Genomic DNA, 19,959 nt, shown 5'->3' with positions numbered 1-19,959 from the left:
TCTTTAATGACTGACATTTTTAGAAATATAAACAAAATTGTAATTCAAATTTTTAATTTAAATGTGTAGAAATCTACAAATATCATAAAGATACAGTCGCCCTCTACAGGAGTATTTTGAAGTATCTATACCAACCGTGACCAAATCTCTTATTTGAAATAGGCTTCTATATTCGTCTATATTTTTTGGCAGTACATACCTTACGTTTTGTAGATATAATAAATCCAAAAATATTGACAGCCGCAATAAACTTTAAGTGTATTTCTTATTATTTTAACAATTATTATTATTTTAACTGGTAACACAATGATAGGAAATATTTCCTTTTTACCAAACAATACCTTTTTAGTAAACTTGATTTATTTATTATTATTCTAGATATAGTCGGTTCGCTAAACTCAGACACAATTGGCTAGTGATTTTAATAAGTTATTTTGCCTATTTTGGTAAAATTGGCAAAAAAAAAATAATTACGAAATAGTTAATAATAACTAAATATTTAGTAATTTTGCCACTTTTGGCAAAATTGACAAAAAACAAAAAAAAAATACGTATTAAAATCACTAGCCAGTTGTGTCTCAGTTTAGCGAACCGAGTATATCTCTTGCATTACGTTGCATTAAATGTTCTATCTATCTCTAACAGGAAACCAAACATTCTTTTTATTTTTTGGTCATGCTTTGACTTTAATTGTAAAAACTTTACAGCTATCTATAACATTTTTTCAAAAATTCTGATCTACAATCGAGAACTATGCACTCTAAGGCATTAAATTATACAGAAACCGGTCAATATGACCAGGATCCGAATGCTAACAACATAGTCCTCGGTCACTCTATGAGTATTTAAAAAATTGAAAAAGTTTTACATGGATTCCATTTGCTCGGTTAATTCTAAAATTGGACTCTCCCTTAGTGGCAGTAGTGGAGGCCATACAGTCGAGTGGTTCGCAGGAAATTGAGGTCCCTGCAAATGGTAAATAAGAAAATTTTAAAAATTAGTACTTAAAAGTAACCTAACATTGGAAGAATACAAAACTTCGAGAAACTAGGTTTAGCAGATCATTCATTTTAAAACATATTTCTTGTACAGGGTGCCCTAAATTGTATGTTTAGCGAAGATATAGAAAAAAAAGTAGTTAAGATGCCATGACTTCTTTTTGGTTAAAGTACCTAACGATTGTTACAGACACAGGGCGATTATTGAAAAATGACAAAAAAGACAGGGTTAAATATCATATTTATTAAGAAAACGTTTATAAAACCTTATTTGAAATTTTGGGTAAATACATTATGGAAGGGTTTAGTGGCGTACAAAAAAATGTTTAGGGATCTCGCTTAGGAAATAATATACCAACTTATGTTTTTTATATGGGACACCTTACCTTTTAATTTTGACATGTTTCGTTTCAATTTTTAATTTTCTTTCACCTGTTCTGACACACTATAATATCTATTTTCAGTCGTTGGACGTAGGTACTCTGCAAATATACCTATCGTTTATTTGATATCACGTTAAAGACATTTAGAAACAAAACACTCAGTAACACATTCTAACATTTTATTATGTGGATACTAATTCTTCACAGCTTTATTTAAAAAATAATGTCAATCAACTTATAAAATAATAACAATAAATTTATTAACAACAAAAACAACTTAACAACAAGAATTAATTTTATAAAAATTGAAAAATTATAATAAATGTTCAAAATGCCCCCATATAAAGAAAATAAGAAACATTTACTCACTACCCGTTACTATTGGTCGAACACAAGGATAGTGTGTGACAATATTTAGTTTTTAAATATAGTATGTGTATACTAAATGCTACAAACATTCTATTATCTTACATGTATTTTTTTTATATTATACCTAAAGGAACTGGGTAAATTTAACAAACCACTCTATTACAAACTTTCTTTTTTTTTAATTTTGTTCACTTGTTAAATAAGATCAAATAATTTATGTACAATAATACGATCTACGTTCAATACATACTTTTTGAATATAGATTTTACCATACTTTTAATGAATTAAGAGTATTAATATACAGGGTGTCCCGAAAAGATTGGTCATAAATTATACCACAGATTCTGGGGTCAAAAATAGGTTGATTAAACCTAACTTACCTTAGTACAAATGTGCACAGAAAAAAAGTTACAGCCCTTTGAAGTTACAAAATGAAAATCTTTTTATTTTCATATATCGAAAACTCTTAGAGATTTTTTATTGAAAATGGACATGTGGTATTCTTAGGGCAGCAACATCTTAAAAAAAAAATAAAGTGAAATTTGTGCACCCCTAAAAATTTTATGGGGGTTTTGTTCCCTTAAACCCCCCCAAACGTTTGTGTACGTTCCAATTAAATTATTGTTGTAGCACCATTAGTTAAACAACACTGTTTTTAAAACTTTTTTGCCTCTTAGTACTTTTTCGGTAAGCCAGTGTTTATCGAGATATTTTGGATATTTGTAGAATCTACCACATATTTGTATGGTTAAGTACGATTATAGAAACCGGTTAATAATCTGAAAATTTATTTATTAGGTATGTTTTGAAAAAGAAGCCATCTCGATAAAAGGTGACTTTTCAAAAAAAGACTAAGAGACAAAAAAGTTTTAAAAACACTGTGTTTAACTAATGGTAACGCAATAATAGTTTAATTGGAACGAACACAAACATTTGGGGGGTTTAAAGGAGCAAAACCTCCATAAAAATTTTATGTAAACATATTAAAAAAGAAGGCGCGTCTCGATAAAAACTAGCTTATCGAAAAAATACTAAGAGACAAAAAAGTTTTAAAAACGTGTTTAACTAATGGTACCACAAAAATGAATTAATTGGAACGTACACAAAAGTTTGGGGGGGTTTAAGGGAACAAAACCCCCATAAAATTTTTATGGGGGGGACCAATTTCACTATAATTTTGTTTTAAGATGTTACTGCCATAAAAAGGGTACATGTCTATTTTCAATAAAATATCTCTAATAGTTTTCGATATATTGAAAAAAATCGATTTTCATTTTGTAACTTCAAAGGGCTGTAACTTTTTTTATGAGCACATTTGTACTAAGGTAAGTTAGGTTCAATCGAACTATTTTTGACCCCAGAATGTGTGGTATAATTTATGACCAATCTTTTCGGGACATCCTGTATATCTTGTATATGTTGGGCAAGTGATTAAATACTTTTGTAGCATGATACATGGCAGATCTCTGTCCTATTGATTGTATTTGTATATTGCTATAATAATTAGGACACATTGAGTAGGTATATGCACTGGCTTTATTTTTCTATGTGCTTGATGGATACTTTGTAACAATTCCTCCTCAGTGTTAAACTCCATAGGCGCCCAAATACCCATGGGGGGGGGGGGAGGGCTGCCATGCTCACCTTAGCTTTTTGGGTGCTTTAAACTATATACAATCGGAAAAATGGAAGAATACCCATAAACGATCATATCAATCACATATTATTCAGATTATTAATAATCTCTCTCTCTCTCTCTCTCTCTCTCTCGTTTTGCTATTTATGGAAAAAGACAGCAAATACAAAATATGGGATTGATGTGATCGTTCATGGGTAATTCATCCAAAGTATTACAAATTGTAATGTGCAAAATCTTCACGTTTGCCCCCCCTCCTAAAAAACTTTATTTGAGCGCCCATGTGGCAATGTATAATGAATTTTTTTATTTTAATCAGTTCCAACAAATTCAGCATTACGGGCAGGTGATTATGTCTTATTGAAACCTAAAATGTTATCCTCTTAGGGGGATGTATTCCTATTAGGGCCCTGTATCTCGCTAATACGGAGAGATATTGATGATTTGATTGGACAATCGTTACTTTAGCGAAAAAAGAAGCCTACTAGGGAAAAAGAGAAGTTATAGATATTGGATTTTGACAAGAGCTATGTGTCATGACGATTTAGTACACAAGTTTACGTGGAATTTTCAAGGTCATAGCTCTTATAAAAATCCATTAACTATACGTACCTACCTACTTTTTTCTATCTTCTCTAGTTTTCGATATACCCTGCCAAACATACCAATTTGAGAAACTCCGTACATAATAAAAAAGGACATAGCAATTCTACTTACTGATGGGTAGGATTTAATAAATGTGTAGAAGAGAAAATAGATAAGACGGGATGCAGAAAACTTCATCTTCTTCTTTGTTTCCATCTGTCAAGGGGCGCACTACACTTCTTGCTTTCAGTTAATAATTTAGTATATAGTGAGGGTCAAAATTGTGGAATAAATAATTTTTTTCGAAAGTATATTTAAACGAATAAATAATTATTCTCTTCTAGCAAAATTGAATATACTTTCAAATGAGCTAACACACAACCCCCTATTCTCATTTAAAAATCATCGATTACGTCATCACGCCTGCATGGATGACGTCGCTAGTATAATGGATTATTCTATGCCAAAAAGTCGTAATTTAAAAGTAAAAATCGACTTGTTTCGGGATTTGTCTACAAAATGGCCGATGCTTGAAAAAATGAATTTATTCCATAATTTTGCCCTTCTCTGTACTTATTTAATTAGTCCATTTCCATCCATTCTGAGTTTTTAAGAGGGAAAACAGTTAATATCGAGTTCCAGCAAAACCAAAAGTCCTATAGAAAAAAGTTAAATAGCAAAGTTGTAGATAATAAAAATATCTGCAATTTCTCTATTTACACTTTTTTCACATATTCTCATAATTTGGTGAAAACTTACCTTTTTATGTCCCAAACACAATACATTTTTTTATTTAAAATATTTATTTTTTCTCTTTATTTTGATTTAATATCAAAAAAGCAATATGAATGTCATTGCTGCTGATACTTTTATAAGATGTTTAAATGTTAAGGCGATTCACTTCATGGCAACGTATAAGCAACGAATATAATAATAATATATTGTTCGTCCGCTATAACTTTTCCCATGCGGTACGATTCATTTTCAATCAAATTAAGTCAAAACATAAATTGAAACGAACGTCGATGTGTATATACATTTTGTATACTGTATACTATATACTACACACATCGGCATACGTTTCACTTTATGTTTTGACTTAATTTGTTTGAAAGTGAATCGTGACGCATGGGAAAAGTTATAGCGGATGAACAATACTCTCTTATATTCGTTGGTATAATTCCCATTATATGAGGTTGCTGGCACTGAGAGAACCTCTTTAAAAAAGAACTTTAGGTAGCAACTCAATGAGTTGGTCTCATTTGATAAAGTTTTGGTTGTAATCTTAGGTTAGAATGTTAATTAAATAATTCTTTTATGTGCGACAATTTCTTTTATACTATTACTAAGGAACTGATTATGTTCCAGAAGTAACCACAATATAGACCAGGGCGCATCTGTAGAAATATTAGTACATTTATTTGGACGTTGGGAGGTGACTCAAATTTTTTTGCAGAAATTGCTTGAAAATAACTCAAATAATAATATTTAAGTTATCCTCCCTCTCAAAAAGGTCCGGAGCATTGTTTAAATAATCAAAATGTCAAAAAATGAAGGAAAAATTCAATTTTTTTCTTGGTTTTTTGATTTTAACTTTAAAAGTATTCATTTACGACAAAAGTTGTACTGACATAAAAGTTGTATAATTAAATTTTCTACAATATAGAATTGGTTACAAATTTAAAAAATAGTCACCCTTGTTGCAAAATAGCAATAATTGCGAAAAAAACCATACAAAAACAAGTATTCGCATTTTACGTTTTTCAACCATTTATGTTACACTTAGGACCTTCATATTTCACCCAGAAAAACTTTATAATACAGTAAAACAGTACTGTAAATTTCATTAAGATCGGTTTAATAGTTTTGCAAAATAAATTTTGCAATCCAGCTTTCGCAAAAAAAATTCATTTTTTCAATATGTTACAGGACTAAAAATAAAGCAGATAGCAAGTTGAAGTTTTTTTTTGCACATAGAAGTGTACTGTACCTTTCATTTGCAATTTGCAAAATTAAAATCGATTAACTGTCACGGCGTCAGGAATTTTTTTAAATAAACATTAATTATTGGTGCTACGCGCAGGACAGCGGATAATATGCTCTGATTGGGCATTCCAATGACCTTTAATAATGATTAATACATTTTAATTTTTATTACATTTCGATATAAATAAATAAATTTGTTTATTGCAAAATAAAAACACATACTCTATCTTTTGAAATAACACTTTTTTTAGCAAAAACTTTCTTTGTTAATATATTTTAACTTAAAGAATAACAGTTTATTATTTTTAAACATATGCAATTGTTTAAACAATATTTCACAAACAATAGAAAAATTAGTTTGATTTTTGTGGAATTAAAATATTAAAATACAACAGAATATAGAGTAAGAAAATAATATATTAGATAAAGATTGGAAGAAATTTTGGTGGACATCAACTTGTGTAAATCGAACACTGCTGTCCTGCGCGTAGCACCAAAAATTAATGTTTATTTAAAAAATTTCCTGACGCCGTGGTAATTAATAGATTTTAATTTTGCAAATTGCAAATGAAAGGTACAGTACACTTCTATAAGCAAAAAAAATTCAACTTGCTATCTGCTTTATTTTCAGTCCTGCAACATTAAAAAAAATGAATTTTTTTTGCGAAAGCTGGATTGCAAAATTTATTTTGCAAAATCTATTAAACCGATCTTAATAAAATTTACAATGTTGTTTTACTATATAATAAAGTTTTTCTGGGTAAAATATGAAGGTCCTAACTGTAGCGTAAATGGCTGAAAAATGTAAAATGCGAATACTTGTTTTTGTATGGTTTTTTTCGCAATTATTGCTATTTTGCAACAAGGGTGACTATTTTTTAAATATTTAACCAATTCTGTATTGCAAAAAATTTAATTACGCAACTTTTATGTCAGCACAACTTTTCTCAGAAATGAATAGTTTTAAAGTTATAATCAAAGAACGAAGAAAACATCGAATTTTTCCTTAATTTTTTGACATTTTGATTATTTAAACAATGTTCCGGACCACTTTGAGTGGGAGGATAACTCAAATATTATTATTTGAGTTATTTTTAAGCAATTTCTGCAAAAAAATTTGAGTCACCTCTCAACGTCCATCTCAAAACAGATGCGCCCTGGACTAAATATGCTAAAGACAACGCAAATATCTGTGTAGTTAAGGTGTATTATTAAGGTGTAAGAAGTGGGTGTTAAACATGCAAAACACAAAAATAAAATGCAGAAAGTGAAATATTTATTAACCAAAATTATGTAACAATCGCATTAAACTAATAACTGCAAAAATAAATAAAATAACACACTTTCGATGTAGGTAAACAAAGAAATTGTACAAGACTAGTGATAATACTTAAATACATTTTTTTGGTTTTTCCTAAAGAGAATCAAGTTCTAATAGAACACGATGAGCTACAAACAAGTATACAGTATGTTTATAAAAGATGTAAAAACAAACAAAAAGTTTTAGTATACAATACCAGTAGAAATAAGAGCTATGTGTAGATGTGGTGTATATGTCTATTCTGTTTAATTACCGATATACTATCTTAATGGATACATATTATAAAATCAATATTATGGTTTTTAATTTATACAGATATGGTAAAAGTTTGTCGTTAGTATTACAAAATTAGTCAAACACAAGACTGACAGCAGAAGTGTGACGTCACGACTGTCATATAGTTATTTGTAAACAAAGAAAAGCCAGGATTTTCCCAATCTCAAGCCATTTTAATTCCTCTAAAGTTGAAATTTTTCTTAATCTGCTGCTTTTTCTGCTTAAATATAGTATTTTAAGATAATATCACCATAATTCGCTCTTAAATTTCTGTGAAATATAGGTTTTTAGTGATATTCACCAAGCAAAGGTTAGGAACTTTTGTGAACCATTATATTTTATACACTGTGTCCGTAAAGTATGGAACAAATTCTTTTTTAGCTAAACAGAGCATTTTAAGAAATAATCCTGAAACACGTCGATTTTTGATTTTATTTTACCGTATTTTGAAATAATATTCTAATATACAGGGTGAATTACTTTCGAGTAATGACGTCACCGTCATTTTTTTTAAATGGAACACCCCCATTTTGTCTCAATTTTCGGATTACTCTAGCTGAGCTGATTCCAAAAATGTATCACATGTTGATTCAAATTGGTACAGGGTGGACAAAAATACAATAGCTTTGTGTGTGTTCATAAAGTAACGCGTTAGTTAAATTAACAATATTATCAAAAATACTTATTGTATTTTTGATATTTTAATTAATATTTGATTTTAATTTATTTTTGATATTGTTTAATTTAATATTTTAATTTAATATCAAAAATTAATTAAACTTTAATATTATGAGCACACACAAAACTATTGTATTTTTGTCCACCCTGTACCAATTTGAATCAACATGTGATACATTTTTGGAATCAGCTCAGCTAGAGTAATCCGAAAATTGAGACAAAATGGGGGTGGTCCATTTAAAAAAAAAATGACGGTGACGTCATTACTCGAAAGTAATTCACCCTGTATATTAGAATATTATTTTAAAATACGGTAAATTAAAATCAAAAATCGACGTGTTTCAGGATTATTTCTTAAAATGCTCTGTTTAGCTAAAAAAGAATTTGTTCCATACTTTACGGACACAGTGTATAATAAAAATGGTAATGTGCTTTGCCTGGAATTGTAAACAATATAGTGAAATAGGAATATTGAAAGTGGAATGAGAACTTATTTACCTATTTCTAAAATGGGTTTTACCAAAATTTTCAGAGTTTAATACATTTATGTTCAGAGTGATAAAGTGGTTACCACAAATTTGCACAGCGAATGATCACACTGTATAAAGATTTATTGCTTATTACATGGACCCACAAAATATGTGAGACAACCTAATGTCGAAACAATTGATCATTAAGATATTAAAAAATGTGTCAACATTAACAACACGTATCTAGGAATTAGGAATGTAAAATATTAATGATTTACCCGATGAAGTGAAAGAGGATTTTTAAAAAAGATGCAGGTGTTTTTCGATTACAGGTTGTATGGAAGTAAAAAAAAGAAATGATTTTGCAGATTCAGTGATGCGCAACATACACCTTCTAAATTAAAATAAACCAGGATATTCCAATAGAATTCAAAAATATGGATGAATTCTATTTTAAATTTCACTGAACATATTTTAATTGTAAAAATAACCGTCGATTACATATACCTAGAATAAGTATTTTCTTAAATATCTGAAAAACCATACATTGACTTTATTTTTTTCATACACGGTATCCATTCTATCTACGTAGTGTTACAACGTGATAAGAGAAGCAAACACTTTCTTTTCTATTCATTAAGCATTCCTAATGCCTATAAAACTAAGCACTAACAAAGTATTCAAAGGTATTTGGCGGAGAGAAATGTTTATAGTATTCCGTTTTTGATTTTATTTCAGTTTAGATAAAATTACACCTCAAATAGCATTACTAGAAGGTAACCTCTATTCATTCTATAAAAATACATAAGCGCCAGTATACAGGGTGATCAACTTCTGTGACAAAGTCAAATATATCTGTTATTATACAATATATGAAAAAAGTGGTTAATTAAAAAATAAAAACCTTATTTTGTAAAAGGTAGATGTATTTAAAATCCCTAAAAAGGGCTATATGACAAGACGTTTTCGGAATCAATATTCCATCATCAGTGCTATCACAGGTTTACATGCTTTAAGCCACCAAAATGTACGGGTAAAAACCCTTAAATTGATTTTAAACAGTTGGGGTTATATTATATTATCTGATTTAGAAAGATGTTTAAAATATTTCCAGATTAACCCCTGGCATCACATGACATCAACCATATTGGTTGGAAAATTGAAGGTAGACCTTACATGGCAGAGTTTAGGTGACAATTTAGATGACAGTTTGGTATAATATAAAATGTTTATTTTCAATTAATGTATCTGTCACCGTGATTGCAATTATGTCCGAGAAATGATCGACTGAATACAAAAGCGGTGGTAGCTGATCGGTAGAGCATTCGCCTAGGGATCTAGAGGTCCCCTGTTCGAATCCTGACAAAGTCATATATTTTTTTAATTTTTGGTATTCATTTTGTTTTTTCTAAAATTAGTTTAATATTTAAATACAATACAAAAAAACTGTTTAAAGTAGATAGGTATATTGATTTCGTTGAAATCATAATATGAAGTTAGATTATATTATAATAGAAGTATAACTTCTTACGTGCGTACGAAGTACACATACATTTTTTTTTTTTAATATTGTTGACCCATATTTTTGGATCCGGTCTTCTGCACCGTGCGCGAGTATTCGATCACAAAAAATTGGCGCGAGTAACGGAATGTTAAGGAAAGATTTTTCCAACGTCCATGTCGTATAACAATATGGACCATACATAGCACTTAGTCATTCTGTAACGGAGATTGAAGGAAAGATTTTGAATACAAAGTAGCGGTTTAAATTTAATAAAAGCTTGCCTTGCTTGTTCAGTACGGCATTTTATTTATTGTTGAGGATCCCATTGGTCATTTACCATTATTTGCAAGTATTTGAATGTTTTCACTTGCTCGATTAAAGCATTATTTAGTTTCAGTTGTACTATGAAAAGTGCACCCTTTCTTGTTTCCATGCATTTGGTTTTTCCAGCATTTATCTTCAAGCCATATGTTTTCCCGCGGTATTTATTTTATTTAGCATCAACTGCATATCATGCTCGTTATCTGTGATTATCGCGGTGTTGTCGGCGTAACGAATGTTATTTATGGCAATTACTAACAAAAGTATACTAAGATAAGGTATAAAAAATGAAACTAAAATGTGACTCAGAATATAAATTAGTTTGGTAGCCATACTATCTTTCCAATTCAAGCAAATGAGGATTGTATGTACATATTTGTTATCGGTTAAAATGCTTTGAACCTAAATTAATTACAGAGGTTAGGGGCCGGTTGTTCGAACGCTAATCAACAATGATCACTATCAAATATTTAATTACTGTCACCAACTGTCAATGTCAACTTTGATTGGGTTGCTGAAAACATAATTGATTATAATTATGAGATTAGTTAATCAATTAACATAACAATTATTAACATAATTGATTCACTAATTTCATAATTGTAATCCATAATTATGTTTTCAGCAACCCAAACAAAGTTGACATTGACAGTTGGTGACAGTAATTAAATATTTGATAATGATAATTTTTGATTAGTGTTCGAACAACCGGCCCTAGAGGTTGTACATTACTTTTGAGATTAAGTATTTTCTATGGGAAATAAGCCACAATTTTACTAAAAAATGAATTTATTAACGTTTCAATAGTATTTTGTATTTTGACAACGAAACCGATTTGGGCTTCGAAACGTTAATAAATTCATTTTTTAGTAAAATTGTGGCTTATTTCCCATAGAAAATACTTAATTATAAAAATGCCACAAGGAAATAGCTTCAGAACAACATTAATTTTGAGATTTGATTCTTGATTAACTCAGAATGCTAATAAATATTTCTTTCCGTCATTTAACCAAACAGTAAACAAACAGGGCTCACTACAAACGTTGAGATACCTGATTCCAAGTAGCACTCGTAGCTTGCCAAGACGGCGTTGGCAGTGAAACTGGTTCGGACAGTTGACAGTTATTAGGAACGTTCCAAGACTCTCCAGCGCCTTCAACAAGTGCCTGGAAAGCCAATAGATCTTTGCTTTCGGATTCTGACAAGGGGAGAGGAGGCAAGACTGGTTGTTGCTGAGCTATCTTGTAACTAGCTTGGCGCAGCATTTGCCGTCTAGACAGCGAGTGGGTGGTTTCTAGGGACGTCACTGGTGTTGATTGGTGGGATAGAGCGCATTGTTTTTGGAGAATTTGACGTTTTTGTTGGAGCAACCTAAAAATAATAAAATATTCTGTTATATAATCGCCAAGTGAAAGCGAGAAAACAAACATTTACAAAATAAATAAAAATAGAAAATAAATACAAAAATAGATAATATATTTTTTTTTTATTTTTATGATCTTCATCTATATGACCATTATCGTAGCATAACAAGCCTGAGTACACTAGTAGTAACCTCTATATTTAGTTTTTCATATGTTTACTTGTAGTCCAAATCTTTTATTTAGTTCATTTACTTTGTTTATTTCTTGCTGTAAACCGTTTAAACTGTCTGCAAAAATAACGGTATTTCAGCAGAGTCATCACTATATTTTAAAGTCGCTAAATTATCTATAAATTCAGTTCCCTCAACTTGTTTTTCTCTGTTTAAATGGAACACCATTCTAAATATTTGCACGTTAATATAACACTATAATAATAAATACTAACACTGTAAACACTTCAATATACATATTTTTTAAATTACAATAATTTGACTCATATCTAGTTTTTATTTTTATTTCGGCTTTTGTAAATATAGAAAATTCTCACCGAGAATTTTCTGGCTGAGAATATTCTCGAGAATATTCTCTTCTTACATCACTAAGCATAACAAGCCTGAGTACGCTAGTAGTAACCTCTATATTGTTTTACGCAGAGAAAAAACGTATATAAGAAAGGAGACCATTGCATTTCTCTTCATTTCGAGTTATATCGAAGTATTCACCTCATCAGAAACACGTGTAATAGCAGTGTTCCTAATGAGATCACGTTTATCTTCACCTGCAGTATCCCTGTTTTTCTGATAAAATTGATCCCATAACGAGTTTACAACATAGAACCATATTGTAAGCAACATAGGCCCATCTTGCTTATATGTATGTGGATGATTGTTGTGTTGATGATGACCATAAATTTAGTTTTTTATATGTTTACTTGTAGTCCAAATCTTTCATTTAGTTCATTTACTTTGTTTATTTGTTGCTGTAAACCGTTTAATAAACTGTGCAAAAATAACGGTGTCATATGCATAGCGGATGTTGTTTAGGCTTTCTCCATTTAGGAGTATTCCATATTCGCAATTTTCCAAGGCTTTACTAAATATTTCCTCTGAATATGCAGGTTAAATAATATAGGTGAAAGTATACATCCTTGTCTAACCCCTCGCAGAATCTGAATCGTTTCCATCGGTTCATCTCCAAGATTTGTTCTTATTGCGGCTGATTGGTTCCAGTATAAATTTTGTATTAGACGCCGGTCTTTATCATCGATTTGGGCTTTTGTTAGAACATCCATCATTTTTCGGTGTTGAACTGTATCAAATGCTTTTTGGGAGTCCACAAAGCAGGTGTAGATATCGCAAGTCATAACTCTGCATTTTTGGAACAATACTTGGAGACTAAGCAGTGCATCTCTCGTACCTACGCCTTTCATGAATCCAAACTGTGTGTCTTGTTTTCTCTCTTCGTATAGCTTGTATATTCTACGATATATAGTTAAAAAAAGTTTTAATGTATGGCGCATTAGACTTATTAGCCTATATTCTCCGCACTTTTTTGTTCCCTGTTTCTTTGGTAACGTAATAAATTCTGAAACTAGCCAATCTTTTGGAATATTGTCTATGTCATATATATTATTGAAGATTTTACATAGTATTCTTAAAGATTTATCATCAAGAAGTTGAAGAAATTCAGACTGTACTCCGTCTGGTCCTGGAGCCCTCCCTTCTTTTAGTGATATTATGGCTGCTCTTATTTCTGCCATTAGTTATAGGTGGTCCTGTTTCCGTAGGTATTGGGGACTGATTCTCCACACACACACACACACACACACATGCTCGTATCAACCCCAGCCCCGGGGAACATGTGTGTTCCAATGGAAAAGTGGAACCCACATGTCCGAAGATCAAACCGGTCACACCCCGTAATGGAGTGGTACCTATCTGACCCCCAAGCTATACCTCCACCCTCTCATTTTCTCATCAAAAACTGATTCTCCCTCTCATCAAAAAATAAATTTCGTATGTATTTTTTCCAGGTATTATCAATACTCTCTTTGTCCACGATTACCTCTAATGAATTAATTAATAAATCAATACACCTAGATAATAATAGTTTGTTTATATCAGATCCACATATTAAAACTGAAGACATACCTGTGTTGCATAGCTGTTTGAAGTTGCACTGACTCAACACCGGGGTTGGTGTAGTTAAAATTGTCTGGCAAACTGATCCTTTTGTTGGGTCTGGGTTGCAAATATTGATTCTGTCTAGGCGACACGTCTTCGGGGGTCTCTCTTACTGGTACTGGATACTGGGGTTGCAGTCTTTGATTCTCGCGTTGAACTAGGTGCATGTCCAACACACCTTAAAATAGAGTAAATATTTAGTGGTTGTTAAATAAATTAACTAATTTTAATATAAATTCTAATGTCTATGTCCGAACTTATCAATCGACCGTGTGAAATAAATTGAGGTCGTGGAACGAAAAAGTTCTTACTTGCTAAAAAGAGTTTTAAATCCCAATTAATAAGCTCACAAATAAATTACAATTAATCAAAAAGGCCAGTGCATTGCACCTTGTAACTTCCCAGGCAAACAAGTGACGTCAATAACGTCGAGGAAACGTCAGCTTTTGGTTGAATATATAGACGTGTTTGAACATTACGTCGTATAAACGTCTTTTGTAGGTGATTTTAAATACGTAAGATTAATGACGTTAAAATACGTTTAAAAACACGTTTTCATTTAAGACAGCCCAAATCTGACGTCAAAAAAATGGGAGGAGCTTAACGAGTTAATGCTTATAATGTTCAGGGTTACCAGGTCTACTGATTTTTCAGTAGACCTACTGATTTTAACTCCAATTACTGACCTACTGAAATCTATCAACATTATTGGCCGTTACTAACAGGTAAATTTATATGAAACGGGCTTTAAAAATACGAGATTATTTGGCCGCGTTCGTATTATAAAGATGGCCATAAATACCAGGTCATACTTATGACCTGGCATTATTGGATTATTTAAATAAGGAAATCTTCATAAAACTGGTTTGGAGAATTTTGAAACTGGCCGTTAGTACAGGTGGCCGATTTTGACAGGTGACCGATAACACAGGTTTTACGGTGTTTACATGGCCTAAAAAGAATGTACTGATTTCTACTGATTTTTGAAAGCAAAACTACTGAAAAATAAAAACTAAAAACTGACCTGGCAACCCTCAACAATGATAATGTTGTATTTATGTATATTGACCTTTGTAAGCTTAAATTGTCATAAGAAATTTTTCATTTATTGTTTACGTGCTTTGTGTGATAAAATAAGACTTTTCATTTAGATATTTAGTTGAAGAAACGTGTTAATTAAGAGATTTTTATTCGTTTTTCTCAAGTGAGTTAGTTTATTAGTTTATTGCAATAGTTCTTCTTGAAAACGGTTTGAGGTTATGTGTTTTGTTTTGTTTTGGTGATTATTTTCTGTTATTGAACTAATTATGTGTTATCGAGTTTAATTTGTTAATAAATTATTTATTAGTTTATATGTTGTTTCAGTTTTGACAAAGTAAGTATACCTATATAAAAATTGAAAATTCTATAATGTTGCATATTGAGGGTACCTATTGTAATTCTATACATTTTATAGTCTTACATTTGGTTTTACTATTAGCCTATAATAAGCTAAATTTAAAACAGTGTAATGAAAAATTGCAATACCAACAATGCCCATACGAATAATTATTATTGTGTATTTTTAAAACCATAAAATGAAAAATAATAAAAAAAAAACGACATAAAAACTACGTTTTTTATAGCACGTGTTTAAAGCGTGATAAAAATGACATCAGTTATGGTAGGACATATTCACGTAACTTTCGACGTCAAAAAAACGTGACAAACTGACGTGGGGATAATTATGACGTCTTTTTAACGTTTTGTAAACGTTATTTGGTTGCCTGGGTTATACCTTTTACCTAACTACTTACACAAATAGGGTATGCGGCAAAATAAACAGTGCTGAAATTCGTATGCCTCAAATTTGTATGTGTCATGTGCCGAAATGTATTGAGTGGTTTCTGAACGTTGTTATAACGTATGTGAATGTCCAGACGATGGTGCAGAAAGTGCGAAATGGAAGAGACTGTCATATACATACTATGCTATAGCAATGTTCTAAGTGATGAAGGCAGGAATTCCCTGGTCAACTGAGGTTTGAACCAGAAGAGATTTTAAGACTACCAATAAGAAAACTGTTGGCCTTCGTTGAGGACACAGAACTCATTAGAATTTAAGAAAATAAACGGTATGGTACCAACGACCAAGTGCCAGAAACTAATGAGTCTTGCCTGATTTAAGAAGAATAAGAAGAACCTCGCACTTAATAGAAATCTACATATATTGCCATTAAATAGGGTAAAATATTATATAGATATATGAGAAGTTAAGACTAATGTGAGATTACAAATTAAGGAATGTATTGTAATGGATCATATTGGCCACTATATATAACAACCAGACAACAAGTAGAAAATGTTTAAATATATACCGTACGAAAAATGAAAGATTACCCATGAAAGAACCTACAAAACACGCTGTATTTTTCTGTCACCGTGTTACAACAAAAAAATTCGCTAAAGAAAGTACATGTAATACATATATAAGCTGCTCTTATAGTACTTGTACTAGTTCATTATTTTCTGGAATATAGAAAAGATGTGTTTAATATGATCGCTCATGTGTAATCTTTCATTTTTTCTACTATATAAGTCGCGATAGAACAGTTATCTTAAAAATGTATAGAAACGATTCAATTACAACACAATTATACAAATAAACGAAATCAATTACCTACATTAAAACATGATGGAATCCGCAGATATGCATTAGATATAAGTCGATGACAGAGAAAAGAGAATGCCTTTATGCAAAAATGGATAGAAAAGGGCATTCAAAAGAAGGCGAATCAAAATATCTCATATTGTTTTTCTAAACGATACATTTGTTTACTAACCTTTGGCCTTACGTTTTTCAGTAAACTTTTGTGAATTAAAAGCCACCACTCTACTAGTATCTGCTACTTGTTGAGCGACGAGTCCATCACTAGCTCGTCTACCCTCTCGAAAATCCACCGGCGATCTGGTGATTCCCCTGGTTGTCTTGAAGCTCGACATGTGCGACAGAGGGTTATGCTTGTGAAAAACCGGCCTCGATGTAAGCGAATAGTGAGTGGATAACACGCTGGCCGAACTCAGCACGGGCTCTGGTTTCTTCTCCATGGAGGTGCAACTGGGCAAGCTGCTGGCCAGTTCGCTGGATTCGGACAGCGGATATTCTAGGCTTTCGAAGTTGCTATCACAGCTTAAGTTTTGGCTGAGACTCTTGGATGCGTTGAAGTTGGTCATGACGCCGCTTGAGGAGTTTGAGGAGGTATAGCTTAGGCGAGGGGGGTGGTCTTCGAGATCTGTTTCGACACCTTCGTCGGTCGAGCTGGAGTATTGAGTTTGGATTTCTGCGCTTTTGTAACTGAAAGTAAATACTTTTATAATTATTAAAGCAAGTTTTGCAGCTAGTTCAGAAAAGCGATATGATAATAATTTGCGTGCATAGAAATCGGTCCACTTTAAACTTTTGACTTACGGGGATAGGCGCAAAATTTCGGACCCAATGCTATTTAAATGCATTTTATTTTTTTTAATCCTGAGAAAAATAACAAGCAGTTTTGAAAATTTTAAACGCAGAATGAAAGATTACGTTATTACAGAGGGTAGAAAGTCTCTGAAAACTTCTATAATATTTATTTTAATAGGTCACAGGGGTGAAAAAAAAGAGAACATTTAGTGTGACTTTTACTTTCAAATATCTCATTCAAAAGAAACTTTTTGTTTATCTAAGGTACTCTCTACCCTCGGTATTGACGTAATATTTCATTCTGCGTTTAAATTTTTCAAAAATATTTCCAGGATTGGAGAAATTTGAAATCTGTCGTGGGGTGAGACAGGGATGCGTGTTGTCGCCAATTCTTTTTAATGCCTACTCGGAAAAGATCTTGAAAAAAGCTCTTGAGGGTGAAACAGCTGGAATAAAGGTAAATGTAGTTCCCATTAACAACATTAGATATGCGGATTGCGGATGATACTGTCAGCCGAAAATATTGGAGATCTTCAGAGGGTGGTGACCAAAATAGCGGAGTTTGGACGGTCTAACAAGGAACGTCAAAAAGACAAAGTTTATGAGAATATCCAAAACTCAAAGAAATAACGAGAATCTCTTGATAAACGAATCCAATGTCGAACGAGTCGACCAATATGCATACTTTAAAACAATGATCAACTCCATAGGTGATTAGTTACTTCTTCTTTATGTGCCGTCTTCTACCGAAGGTTGGCGACCATCAAACGATAGGTTTCTCTGTTTTGTGCCGCATGTATTATGTTCGCAGCTTCTGGTATTTGAAACCATTCTCTCAAGTTTCTCAGCCAGGATTTCTTCTTCCTGCCCAAACCTCTTCTACCTTCAATCTTGCCTTCGACGATAAGCTGTAGCAGACTGTACTTATCATTACGGAACACATGGCCCAGGTATGACGCTTTCCTCCTTTTAACAGTTGTTAACAATTCCAACTCTTTACCCATTCGTCTCAATACCTCTGTGTTGGTCACTCTGTCTGTCCAAGGAATTCTCAGTATGCGTCGATACAGCCACATTTCTAGAGCCGCTAACTTCTTTATAGTTGCTGCTGTTAACGTCCACCCTTCTACTCCGTAAAGTAGCGTAGAGAGTACATAGCATTTTGTGGCGCGCCATCGGAGGTTAACGCTTAGGTTGCGGTTGCTTAAGAGCTTTCTCATTTTTATGAATTTGGATCTTGCTATTTCAATTCGGATCCTAATCTCTACGTCTGGGTCCCACTTATCATTTACTGTATATCCCAGATATTTAAATCGGTGTACTCTTTCAATACGTTCGGCTTCAATATTCAGGTCGATATGTTGAATGTTCTTTTTACTGATCACCATAAATTTAGTTTTCTTTCTATTGATCTTCAGTCCAAATTGGTTGCCAGTTGTATTTACTCTATTTAGCATCATCTGTAAATCTTCGATGTTATCGGCTAGTGATTAGTTACAGGAAATCAAAATCAGAATAAAAAAGGCTAGAGCAAATTTTAACAAAATGAGAAAAATGTTCTGCACAAGAGATTTGAAGTTGGAGCTAAATGTTAGCTTGGCTAGGTGCTACGTTTTCTCGACTTTGTTTATAGGAATGGAAACTTGAACCTTGAATGCTACATCAATGAAAAAAATTAGAATCATTCGAGCTGTGGGTGTACAGAAGAATTCTGAAAATATCGTGGACAGAACACGTCACAAACAAAGAGGTTCTGAGAAAGATGAATAAAGAAATGAAAATCTTAAATACCATAAAAACAAGAAAATTGGAATATCTCGGATATATTACACGTGCAGAGAGATATTTTTACCTGGAGTAGAGAAAGCAGCCTATGCATTCTCTGAAGAACCTCTAACAAGAGGTGAAATCGTCGATAAGAGTGCTGGCTGCACTCTCTAATCTAAGTAAAAATTAAGACGGCTTTGGCTTCGCATTGCAACTCAATAAAAATGGTATACAATTTTATTTTATATTAGTATTACTCCTATAGAGTAACTAGGTCCATTTTCCGTTGGAACATTACCAAGCTGCAGACGGGGGTTGTGAATTGCATAGTGTAGAATTCCTTCCCTTTTGTCTTCACTGCAGCATCCATCTGGCTTGCATATTGTAGAAGCCTTGGAGGTGTCACCAGGAAAATGGGCCAATAAGTTTTTCAATTAAAAATCTTTTAAAAATATTTTATTTTACAAATATTTTTATTAGGTTGAAAAACTTAGTCTTTGTTTATTAAGATTTATTGATAGTGTATTTGATAAATAATTGCTTTAAGACGTGAAATTAATAAAAAGTTATTTATTGTTTATTATTTATGGAAGATCCAAGCAAAGAATACACCAGGATATATTCTGTGATACAAGTATTTTGTTGTTAAAGATGTTCAAAATTTATCGAAGAGTTTTTA

General features: G+C 31.9%; 1 protein-coding gene across 1 annotated transcript in view; it reads right to left on the bottom strand.

Annotated features, from left to right (window-relative positions):
- Positions 1-828: 828 nt before the first annotated feature.
- Positions 829-19,959, bottom strand: part of LOC114334728 (serine/threonine-protein kinase SIK1) — a 276,581-nt gene continuing 257,450 nt past the window's right edge. Inside the window, exons 9-12 of the mRNA XM_028284829.2 lie at positions 16,897-17,408; positions 14,043-14,253; positions 11,581-11,899; positions 829-966 (exon numbers count right to left, since the gene is read on the bottom strand). Of these exons, the coding sequence (XP_028140630.2) occupies positions 865-966; positions 11,581-11,899; positions 14,043-14,253; positions 16,897-17,408 (1,144 nt within the window). The 3' untranslated portion in view covers positions 829-864. The remainder of the gene's footprint in view (positions 967-11,580; positions 11,900-14,042; positions 14,254-16,896; positions 17,409-19,959) is intronic.

The sequence above is a fragment of the Diabrotica virgifera genome, chromosome 5, assembly GCF_917563875.1.
Source record: "Diabrotica virgifera virgifera chromosome 5, PGI_DIABVI_V3a".
In the NCBI taxonomy this organism is placed as follows: Eukaryota; Metazoa; Arthropoda; class Insecta; order Coleoptera; family Chrysomelidae; genus Diabrotica; species Diabrotica virgifera.
Note: the sequence above shows the minus strand (reverse complement) of the source record. Positions and strands in the feature narration are given on the sequence as shown.